We start from the raw sequence: 12,037 nt of genomic DNA, 5'->3' as shown, positions 1-12,037 counted from the left end.
AGTTCTCTCTCTCATTAATGATTTAACTAAGCATAAAGCAGTTATCAGAAAGCTGGCCATGTTTACTTTCAAACTTAGCTTTTCAATGTAGAAAATGGAATCGGTGAAATCTGGGGGAAAATGTGATTCATTACAACTATTTGGCTTCTGAAAGCATTCATAGTGTTACTAGCTTAGATTTTATCTTATTCTAACAGATATAATTTTTTTTTTTTTTTTATCGAAGGAGAGGGGAGGTGGGAAGGGAGAGAGAGAGAAGCAGGCTCCAGGCCCATTGTGGAGTCCGACACAGGGCTCAATCTCACAACCCTGAGATCATGACTTGAGCTGAAATCAAGAGTGTGATGTTTAACTGACTGAGCCACCCAGGCGCCCCCTAACAGATATAAATTTTTAAAGTAGTAAAGTGCTCAATTCAGCATGTGGAACATTTCCTTCTATTTGCCCAATACTCTCTTTTTACAGTGAGTGCTTTTTCTGCCTTGTATAATACAAGAAAGAAATTGTTAACTGCTCAAAGTCATGAAGATATTGTCCTGTGCTTTTAGAAACTTTGGCTCTAGGTTTTATGTTTAGGTCTAAGATCCAATTCAAATTACTTTTCGTTTATGGAGTAAGATGTAGGGATGAAGGTTCCTTTCTTTTACCATATGGATACCCAATTGCTGGAGCACCATTTGTTAAAACAGCCTTCCTTTCCCTATCCAGCTGACTTGGTACCTTGATTGAACATTCATCGATTATGTATATGTGGATCTATTTTAGGAATCTCTATTTTTCTATACTAACTCCCATACCACACTGCATTCATTACTGTAGCCTTATAGTTAGTCTTGAAATCAGGTATGTAAATACTCCAGATTTTGGGGATTCTTCTGTTCTGGATTTTCTGCCTCTCTGTATACATTTTAGGATAAACCGGATTTTTTTTTTTTTCCAGAAGGGGCTGCTCAGATTTTGACTGCATGGACTCTAGAGGTTGATTTGGGGACAATGGATTTCTTAACAACACTGAGACTTCCAATACTTAAACATGGTTTCTCTCTCCCTTTATTAGGTCCTGTTAAATGTATCTCAGCAGTGATTTGTGGTTGTCAGTATAGAAGCCTTAGATTATCTACTGGCAGTCTACGGCCATACCACCCCAAACGCACCCGATCTCGTCTGATCTCGGAAGCTAAGCAGGGTCGGGCCTGGTTAGTACTTGGATGGGAGAAATCTACTGGCAGATTTATGCCTATTTATTTTACAGTTTATATTACTAATGTAAATCGTATTATTTTTTGAAATTACAATTTTTTTTCAGTTCTTTGTGGCCAGAATATAGAATTACAATTTATTTTGTATAATGATTATGTATACTATGGCCTTATAGAATTTACTTATTACTTCTAGTAGGGTCTTTTGTGTAGAGATTCCTTATGATTTTGTACATATATATGATCTGCTCAGCATGACAGTGCTGCCTCTTCTTTTCATTTTGTTTTCTCTCTTTATCTGAGGTATTGGCACTGGCTATAATGGAAATGGGGAGAGTGAGTATCCCTGGCTTGTTCCCAATCTCAGGGCAACAGCTTCCAATACTTCACCATTAAGTATGACGTTAGTTGTGGTTTTTCATTAGTGTACATCATCAGATTGAGGAAATTCCCTTTATTCCTCATCTGGTGAGAGTTTTTACCATGGAGAAGTATGGCGTTTTGTCAAGCGTTTTTGTGTATCTATTGAAATGATGACATAATTTCCCCCTATGTTATGTTAATATGGTGAATCACACTGATTTTTAAGTGGGTGATGCAAGTATTTAAACATCCAATTTGAAATAATTTGAATTTCTCTTATGCTTTCTTTTTGGTCCCATGAATTCTTTGGAGGTATGTCATTTAATATCCAGATAGCTACAAATATCAATTCCTTTCTTTTTTTTTAAGTAGGCTCTGCACCCAACGTGGGGCTTGAACTCACAACCCTGAGATCAAGAGGCACATGCTCTACCAACTGAGCCAGCCAGGTGCCCCCAGATACCAGTTTCTACTATAATGCTTTTTAAGATTTTATATGATTGCACTCTTCTGAAATGTATTGAGACTTATTTTAATGACCCAGCATATGATCTATCTTGGTGAATGTTCCATGCATACTTAAAAGTAATGGTGTATTCTGCAGTTGTCGGCTGTATGTTTTAAGTAAATGTCAATTAGTTCAGATATGTCAGACTCTTCTGATTACTAATTATCTAAATAATTCAGCAATTCAATAAATATCTAAATAATTCAACACCTGGGGCGCCTGGGTGGCTCAGTCGGTAAAGTGTCCAACTCTTATCTCAGCTCAGGTCTTGATCTCAGGGTCATGAGTTCAAGCCCCACATTGGGCTCCATGTTGGGCATGGAGCTTACTTAAAAAATAATAATAATTCAACAACTGGTACAGAAAAACTTTGAAAGGTGATCCAGATTTAGACTACCTAAAAAAAAAAAAAACAAGAAGTGACCCTATTTGTGGGGCTCCCATGTGTCCAGATATTTATATTTAGCCCTATCACTTGTAGATTTTGTTTCATGTCATAAATGATATTCAGAACCAAAAAAGTTACTCCCGGTATATTAGATTCATTTCAACCCAGTGTACCATTACCCAGACTTCTAATACAAGTCCAAAACTGGGAATTCAAAGGAAATATGTGTGTATGATAATAATCTCGTTCACAAAAAAGTCTGTTTTCTTTTTTTGTGATACCTCTTTATAGATAGCTCAGTATTACTTAGGGGGAAAATGTACAAGAATACTGGGGTTTATTTCAAAATCCAGAAATTTTATGTATTAAGGGTGTGGTTGGGGTGCCTGGGTGGCTCAGTCGTTAAGCGTCTGCCTTCGGCTCAGGTCATGATCCCAGCGTCATGGGATCGAGCCCCACATCGGACTCCCTGCTCAGTGGGAAGCCTGCTTCTCCCTCTCCCACTCCCCCTGCTTGTGTTCCTGCCCTCGCTATCTCTCTCTGTGAAATAAATAAATAAGATCTTTTAAAAAAAAAAAAAGTGGTTAATAGAAAGAAATATCAGATTAGCACTCATTGCTTCATACTACCTTCATACATTAAGCCTTGGACATAGACACGGCTGTGTGTGTGTGCGCGTAGCTGAAAGCTACCATAAGGAAATAATGTGCTCTTAGAACTAGGTGAAAACACACTGGTAAAACATTCTTAGACATTAAGGCTGGTACCTTAAAAGCATATCATCAGTATTTAGTTCTGAAGGATCTCTTACAAGACACCACAGTATCTGAAACGCTCTTCCATACCTATCAACCTTGCAGGGAAAAGTTTAACATGTTTTAAAAATCTTTCTTCATTAATTTAAAACCGTTAAAGGAAAATATTAAATCCTAGCAAACGTAACAGGTTTGCAGCTCTGTTTCTAAGTGCAGAGAGGTTCTTACCCTATGTCAACTGCATCCTTGGTGGAGCTTTAAAAATTTTAGCCTTCAAACAAATAGTATACAGTCTGTTCATATTATACCTGTAACTTTGGCATTCCGAAACCTATAGTCACCGATTAAAATCTGCGCAGTGTTTCCTGGAATCAGACCTTCTTTTCTTCTGTTTAGATTTTTCACCAACCTAAATAATAAATGAATTAGTAGCCAACAATGGTAATATACAGTAGTAAAAAACAAATACATCGCATTACAGTTCAAATTTTCACAAAGCTATTGCATGTATTCAAAGACTTTCATGACATTGTGCTTGAGTCCTTTGAGTAACCTACAAAGGACTTAGGTTACTAGCAAAAATGGTTATTACTTTAATGATCCGTCATTACTTTTCACCCTTGTGTGTATTCTTCCACCTTTAGGGTCAAAGTACACAGTCAATGTAGCATTTCAGTTAAAATTATTGACACAACGGAGACAGAACTATTTCACATAAACATTCCAAAAGATTTATGGAAGCTTCATTCAGTCCTCTTCCAAACAATATTTCCTTCCTGCTCTGGGTTCATTATAATTACACAGTATATTTGGCAGAACCATCTTTGCAATTGGTGCCATATGAAAAATGCATCAGAATAGAACGGCAAGACTAAAAAGTCAATATCTGAATTGATAAAGAGAAGGGTGGCTATGTTGTAGAGTAGCAAAGCATGGTTCCTGGAAATAGTGAGCATTCATTAAAAATGTGATGAATTAATGAATGACTTAAATGACCAAATGTAGTATGATCTGTAGCCATTACAAAGCCAGATCTATCAGCTGAAATGTCTGGGCCAAAGGTAAACCACAAAAGAGCATGCAGACTCACAGCATTTCATTCTTTCAAAGCATTTTTCACTCACCAAAGGTTAACATTCCTTTCAGTGAGCTATATAGGCATAGCTGAAGCAATGAAAATGAGACACTGATAAGAAATGTGGTATTTCTGCTTCTTGCGACTGTATAACAAAGATACAAGTAAAGCAGAACATCGGATTAGATATCTGTATGCCCCTGGCGGAGGTCATCGTAAGCACTGAGAACACACCTACCATTGACCTTCAGCATCTTCATGGAGAAACTGAATGACATCTCCATTTCTAATCAGGAGGTCTTCTGGGTCCCTCTTCCTACAATCTGCTAGGGCTTTGTATTTGCCTGGAGACTGGAAGGTTGTTTTGAAAAATTACATTACAAATTTGCTTGTAAAGGAACTTGCATTAACTGCATGCTCTGTGACGTAAAGAATGCACTCTTTACTTCAGTGGTAATAGGGGTGCTTACAGCAGCTTAGGCAGGAACGAACAAACACGGAGCAGAACATGTGTTTATTTAACCTGAAGAATTCATTTTTATTCGCAAAAAGAGAATTACACAAAAAGTAACAGAGCATGACTAATTTAACTTATATGAATTATAAGCATAAACTCAGAAAAAGCCCAGCATGAAAATAATTTTTAAATACTGTTATTTGTAAACTATGCTCATGGAAAATTTATCTAGGCACATATTAAAGGCAGCGGCCCTGAACAAAGACCCACTAATGCCCTCAAAAGGATTTCTGGGATTTGTATCATTTTGCACAGGTAAAAATAATAAGCATGAAAACTCTGGGTCCAATAAAAGCATATTAAACCATACTGTTGTGCTTTACTTGGCCTTAATCTTCTGGCAGCTATAATGTGAACTTGATTTATTAATAAGCTAAATTACCCAAGGCACACTGATTGCACTTCGTTACAAAGTAGATAGAGAAGAAATAACTTTCAAGTCCAAAAATATTCTTTTTTAAGAGATTTTATTTTTAAGTCATCTCTACACCCAACGTGGGGCTCGAACTCACAACCCTGAGATCAAGAGTTGCACGCTCCCCCGACTGAGCTAGCCAGGTGCCCCAAGTCCAAAAGTATTCTGAGATGAGGATTTTTCTAGCACAATATCTTACACATTGAATACGTGAATTTAAAAGGAGTAGTACCATGGCTAAAAATCTTTTAAATGAAAGAATTATGTGGCGTTGATTCTGTGCACACGCAAAGGAGTTAACCTGAAAACAATATCCACATCACTTGGGCTTAAACGTCTTTTGAGAAGTACTTTTATCAAATGGGCTGAGGAGCAGGCAGGGAAGAGCTACCTGCCATTTCCTAGAGTAGCTTCATCGAATTAGGAGCCATCTCTGACACCGGCCTCTCCAAGGAAGGCAGCACCCATTCTTTCTTAGCTTTTGACTTGATAAAGTGAGGCTAAGAGAGCATCTCATTCCAACCTGTTTTGCTTTCTGGCTTTGGCGATATTTGGGGGGAGGGGCGTGGTACAGGTGGTAGGATCTAGAATGCACTGTATTGCTCTTTTGTATGTTTTCTTTAGTAGCACAAGTCAGGGAGTGACGGCAAGAAGAGAGAGCTTATGGGGTTTTCTACATTCCCATCCTCAAGGATTAAAGTAGTCATCAACTCTGCATATTTGCTTTATTTTCTGACACCCGAGCTGGGAACATGGTGACTCAAGACCTGGCAGAAAACATTTAAAACCAAACTGGTTTCCTCTGATTTTCGGCTTGCATCTGAACAAGTGCCTCTCCCATCTTCAGACAGAATTCATGAGGGAAACTACCCTACACGTATGTATTACGCTCACTGTATTATTAAGAGAAAGAGTATTCTGTTACTTTTTTAAAGAAAGCATTCCAGAGTCGATGCTACGCAGCTTTGCGACTCCCTTACACCAACATTAGAGCTGCCAAACTGAATGTGTTCCTCTGACGGGCACCAAGGAGCATCCCACCCTCCGAGCTGCTGACTTCAGGAAATTGCAGGTATACCCTAAACGGTCCTAACCGCCCCCCAAAATCTACTAGGATCCTAACCACACTGCACACTATTTCTTCTATCAGTTACCTTTACTCTAAAGCAAACTCCTTTAGTTTTACGGGGTGCTCCCTTGCTCTGTTAGGCCAATTTGGTATCACTAACACGTGTTTTGGCAGCCCACAAAAATATACTCCCCAGATGTTCTCAAGTAGTTTCATACGTGTAAAGTTTATTCCCTAGATTTGCCAATCTGGCATCTAAGCTGATTTTTAAAGTATATCTGACTCTCCTTCGTTCTCTGATTTTATCTCCTACGCTTAGATTGAAAACACAGTGGTCAAGTTCAGCTAAAGATAAAACTGGTCGATATACAGAGACTGGAATGATGGACCATTTGTCTCATCAACTTCAGGAGGAGCACCACGTATAGCTCAAACGAGCTCTTGCAGACAGAAGTGCTTACTACTGAGTGTTCGTGGTAAGACTGGTTTCGAATCTTCTGGCGATGAAATCTACCTAAATGACCTCGAGGACATGGACAGAAGATTGCCCCCACATGCCTGCCTACTGCATCAGTAATACTGCCCTGAGAGTTTTTATTTCTTTATTTGAATATGTCATCACTAACCATTAGGGGCCTTTCTTCTTCTTCATTGTCATCGTAAGAAGTGTAGAAATAGTTGCTTGACCATTCCTCGGGGTCTTCAGAGATTTCTGCAGGTGAGGACACCTGGGTCCAAACTATAAGAAAAACATGGAAGGGAGCAGTTACTTAATGGTGCTGGTCCAACACAGGGAGAGAAGTAAAACTAACTATAATAATCAAGGCTGTCACCTTCAATGGTCCAAGAATATTATCTTTATATAATAAAACCTCTGATTAGCCTGCACTATTTTGGAATTTCTGAAATTTCAGAAAAGGCCTGGAATGTCATATACTCCTTTTACTTTTTAGGATGGTTTCAAGTTGGAGTTGGTGGGACAGTTATCAAAAATAATAAGTTAAACAATGTTCCAGAGAATATTTACCCTTTCTTACAGAAAATAATCCCTTTCCCAAATTTTTTCTAGGGCATTTTTATCGGTCCTACTCAAATAGCACTTAGAACATCCTACCTAGTAATATTATCTTTAACTTGTCTTATCTCTCTTATTAGGCAGAGACCATGCGTTACGCATTGTATGTTCTCTAAGAGCCTTATGTGTAAGAGGTACTTAATTCATACAATATATTGAATTGACACCGATTAAGCAACCTAACATAGGCAGAGAATTAACAGAATCTCATCTTGGCCATACTAAACCATTCATGTTGTCTTGGAAAAGTCATGTCAGCTTTTTCTGATTTGGTTTCCTCATCTGTCAAATGAAGGTATTGGTACCAGGCTCTCTGCTGACTGCTCAGGGGGCCACCACGCAGATGACCCAAGGGCAGTGGCTTTCAGTTGACCAAGATTGTCATTACTTGTTTCTCTTCAATGAGTAGAGAACCCCTCCAGACTCAGGCACTTTGCACTTCTCTGTTATAACAGTGATCACATTTAATTTTAATTGCTTGCTGAATTCTCTTCCTCCCCTCCTGGCTTCGTAGGGATGGCAGCTGAGTGTCTCTTAATTAGACTGTATGCCCAAAGCTCTGCACAATTCCCGGCACCTGGGCTGCGTTCTATTTGTTGAATTAAACACCTTGTTTGAAATCAGCTTAAATGAGATAAGGTGCAAAAGAAAAATAAATATTCCAGCTGTAAATGACTCTTCTCTATTCAAAACAGCTATGGTGTATGTGTCTTGTTCATCTCTGCACTATATAGCAGGGGTTCCCGCACACTTGAGCATGCATCAGAAAGAATCACATGGAAAACGTGTGAAATCACAAATGGCGGGGCCTCACTCCCAGAGTTTCTGTCTCAGGTCTGGGGCAGACCCAGAAAATCTGCCTTCCTTACAAGTCCCCACGTGATGCCGACACTACTGGTCAACCACCCCCACCCCCTGCCTGCAGTGCCCACCAGAGTATCTTGCATGTGGAAAACAAAAGAGCCTTATAAAAATGGCTTCACTCTGGTTTCTTTATACAAAGGTAAGAGAGAGGTAGACTTCCCGAGCTAACAATGGCAGAAAACAACGTGCACAGCCATGGGCCTCGCCTCCCTGGGGCGGTTACGCATACTTGTGTTAGCTTCAGCTGGAACCGATGCACCTGCCTCCCGGACTTCCACCAGAGCGCCACTGGGTTCTGGCTCGGTTTCCTCGGCTCCCAGAAAAGATCCGTGCTGCTTTCTGAAATAGTAAATGTGTAAAAATCAGTGAGCTTTTATCCAGTTTAAGAATAACAAGACATTAAAAATGGTATTTTTTTCCCACTGATACCGTATGTTAGGAACATGCTCTGAGAATCATTCAAACACAGCTGATTTCCCCCTTAATTTAAGTCTGTAGAATGATAGTTCACAATATAACAAAAGTTTAAATTTTAGGCTCCAAGCCAGCAAGGTCTCTCTTTAATATGCAAGGAAAAAATGCCTTCTGGACCCACGGCAGTTATATTGTTTAAAATTCCTATTGTGTGTTGTATTATACACTTGAAATTTGCTAAGAGGTAGATCTTTTTTTATTAATTATTCTATTGTTTATTGTTGTTAGCCTTTGCTTTTTTTTTTTTTTTTAAGAGGTAGATCTTAAGTGGTCTCACCACACACACACACACATAGAAGGATGGTTGGGCTTAATGATTCACAATGCATATGCATATCAAATCAAGTTTTACTCTTTAAAGATATACAAGTTTTAAGTGTCAACTGTAATTCAATACAGTTGGGAAAATGTAAACAAAAAAATCCCATAAAAAGAGGAATGTATTGGTTCATGTAACTGAACGTCTAAGGATTAATGCTGAACACATACAGATCCAGGTGCTTAAGTAATGTCATCAGGAATTTGTTTCAGCATTGCTTTTCCTCTGTGTAGGTTCCCATCTCTGCTTCCCTGTTCCCCCAGTCACATGTGGAAGGAGAAATGGCCCTAAGCTCAGAGGCTTAATAGAACTTTTCATTTCAAAGAACAAAACCTCCTTCCTGATAGCTCTGATAAAAGTTGTGGCAATGCCCGTCGCAGCCTAGGTCGGACTACATGTCCATCCCTGAACTAGGAGAAGATAATAGTCTGGTCATCTGAGCTATATGGGCTGAATAGAGCAGAGAAGGTTCTTGAAGGGAAAATCAGAAAGCTATAAAAAAAAAAATCCCTGTTGCTTGCTGTATGATCTTTTAACCTCAATGAATTAGGTAAGGTGTATATAAATGTCACTGAAACCTTAATCTGATTAATACTGTTGGGCTGTATCACCTACTGTAAAGTCAATTACTGTATGAAATCTAAAGACTTTCCTTCCGTGATCTATGACAAAAGATTGAGTATTGTGACTCTGGAAGATAAAGACTTCCACTGTGACTTTTAAATGATTTTCCTAAAGCCCCAGATGGGACCAGCACACTTTGATCCTGATTTTTAGCTACCTCTGAAAGGTAGTATGCAACAAAGAGAAAAAGAGTGTTTTTATTTTATTTTAAAATTTTTTAAAGATTTTATTTATTTGAGAGAGAGAGTGTGTGAGAGAGAGAGAGAGAGCACAAGCTGGGGGTAGGGGCAGAGGGAGAGGGAGAAGCAGACTCCCCGCTGAGCAGGGAGCCCAATGTGGGGCTCGATCCCAGGAGCCCGGGATCATGACCTGAGCCGAAGGCAGACACTTAACTGACTGAGCCACCCAGGTGCCCCTTTATTTTAATTTTTTTTTAAAAGAGTATTTTGGGGGGGCAGCTGGTGGCTCAGTTGGTTAAGCTTCCGCCTCTTGATTTCGACTCAGGTCATGATCTCAGGGTCATAAGACTGAGCCCCGTGTCAGGCTCTGCACTCAGCATGGAGTCTGCTTAAGACTCTCTCTCCCTCTCTCCCTCTCAGAAAAAACAATCTTAAAAAATTATTTTTAAAAAACCATTCAATGATCCCTATATCATGCAGATGCTGCATGGTGAATTTCTGTGCAAAGGCTTTGGAATCAGTGTGGGGATTCTTTCTGCATATGTGCACATGATCTATGGGCAACTCCGTCTTTTAGGATTCCTAGAGGCAGAATATGAAGACATCTCTAAACCAGCAGCAGTGCCATCATTTAGGGCCCCTACCTTCCTCAAAGATTTCACGGTTGTATGCAGGCACAGTGCCCTCCCAGGACCCATACCTCCTCTCTGACCACATGGAAAGAGAGGCCAAGCTGCCAGCCAGCGGTCTCCATCTAGGGCCAGTGGAGTTGTGGGGCCAGCAGTGACTGCCAGTCCTTCATCACTCGTACCACTCTCTTTCTCCAGTCAGATGGGAGGTGACCAAAAATATTTTGAAGAGAAAACCTTGAGAGTGCAGCCACTTTTCACCTACACGCCCCTCCCCCCAGGATATACCGAGAACAAAGCATTTGTGATCATGTTTAAAAATTAGCCCAAACTCTCGTATTATTTTTAACATCAAGGGGAACAATGGGATAATGATGAAGGACTATCAGGCTCCAAGTATAAGGACAGAGCTGAGAAGATGATGCATTTAAGGAACCTGATGAGTTATTGCTGAAAGGGAGGGTAGTCTGTGTCCGAACTACTTGATAATGACGTTGACTCCTGTACACACGGAAACAGAAGATTGCAGGAGTGATATTTCTTAAAGAATAATCACTTACTCATCATTCCGCTGAGAAGAAAGCTGATCCTGTTCTGTTAACGGATTATGTTGCTTTCGTTTTTTAACTGTGAAAGAAAACAAAGCTTCTGAAAGCATCATTGAGAAGCCACACTTCTTCCTTGGAAACCAATGTCCTTCACATGTGCAAGTGCACGCACACACACACACACACACACACACACACACACACCCCATTCCTGTTAGAGTTAACCTTCGCAGGCTTGAAATAACCAGACGAAAGGCCAGTCTGGATTTCAAATATGGAAAAGGACTGAACTGTGTAATATTTTATCAAGAAATTCAGGCTTATAACCATCACCATGCCAACACTACCAAGCACTGATTCCTTGAGGTCCTTGGTAGAGTTGACTCATAAGAAGGGCTTAGAATTAATTTAACACAGTTCGTTTGCTGTATTATTTTGCAACTGCTTCTCATGCACCAGGGTTCCCTTTCTAGTGTAAAGTTCATTTTCCAAAATAGTTTAAACAACCCCTTGAATCTTGATCTTCTTCTAATTGGTTTAACAAACCCTTTCGTTATAGTCTAAAGTATCAGCCCCATTCCCTGTACCAATTATCACAAAAGCTGAGTCAATGAGCTGTCACTGTACTTATTCTGAAATTACCTGTCATAAGTTCCTGTTGTTTCAGCAAAATGCTTCTTATTTCTTTTAACCATGTCATCTTCACGTCTACGTTCGGAGCCTAAGGATTTTAAAAGGGGAGGAGGGGAGGACATGTTTCCTTTGAAAAAGAACCCTTTATAATGAAATAAACGTCACTATATATATCAAGCATGATCTACATCCTAAACCACTATATTCAAGCTCTGCCATTTTGCTTCTTAAAACTTCTAAGAAGCAAGTAAGTAGCCATCGGTTAGATGAAATAATAGTCAAAACCATTTCGAAACTGCCCTTAAAAAATAATGCTCAGAGAAAAAGTGAAATATAATCTAACTTCTTGTTTCTTTGTAGGAGGGTCCCTTTATTTTTTTATTTATTTTATTGGGGGGTCCTT

The 12,037-nt window shown here is 39.5% G+C and overlaps 1 protein-coding gene across 12 annotated transcripts in view; it reads right to left on the bottom strand.

Moving 5' to 3' along the window:
* MCF2 (MCF.2 cell line derived transforming sequence) overlaps positions 1 to 12,037 on the bottom strand; it is a 66,750-nt gene that overhangs the window by 1,816 nt on the left and 52,897 nt on the right. For 10 of the 12 annotated variants that reach the window (XM_078065279.1, XM_078065280.1, XM_078065281.1 and 7 more), the window contains 6 exons: positions 11,644 to 11,722; positions 11,014 to 11,080; positions 8,458 to 8,567; positions 6,916 to 7,028; positions 4,527 to 4,639; positions 3,522 to 3,622 (listed from right to left, as the gene is read on the bottom strand). In XM_078065279.1, coding sequence (XP_077921405.1) covers positions 3,522 to 3,622; positions 4,527 to 4,639; positions 6,916 to 7,028; positions 8,458 to 8,567; positions 11,014 to 11,080; positions 11,644 to 11,722 — 583 coding nt within the window. Of the gene's footprint in view, positions 1 to 885; positions 3,623 to 4,337; positions 4,378 to 4,526; positions 4,640 to 6,915; positions 7,029 to 8,457; positions 8,568 to 11,013; positions 11,081 to 11,643; positions 11,723 to 12,037 lie in introns of those variants that run through there. The other 2 variants (XM_078065286.1, XM_078065282.1) reach the window with 2 other exon arrangements.

The sequence above is a fragment of the Halichoerus grypus genome, chromosome X, assembly GCF_964656455.1.
Source record: "Halichoerus grypus chromosome X, mHalGry1.hap1.1, whole genome shotgun sequence".
Lineage (NCBI taxonomy): Eukaryota > Metazoa > Chordata > Mammalia > Carnivora > Phocidae > Halichoerus > Halichoerus grypus.
Note: the sequence above shows the minus strand (reverse complement) of the source record. Positions and strands in the feature narration are given on the sequence as shown.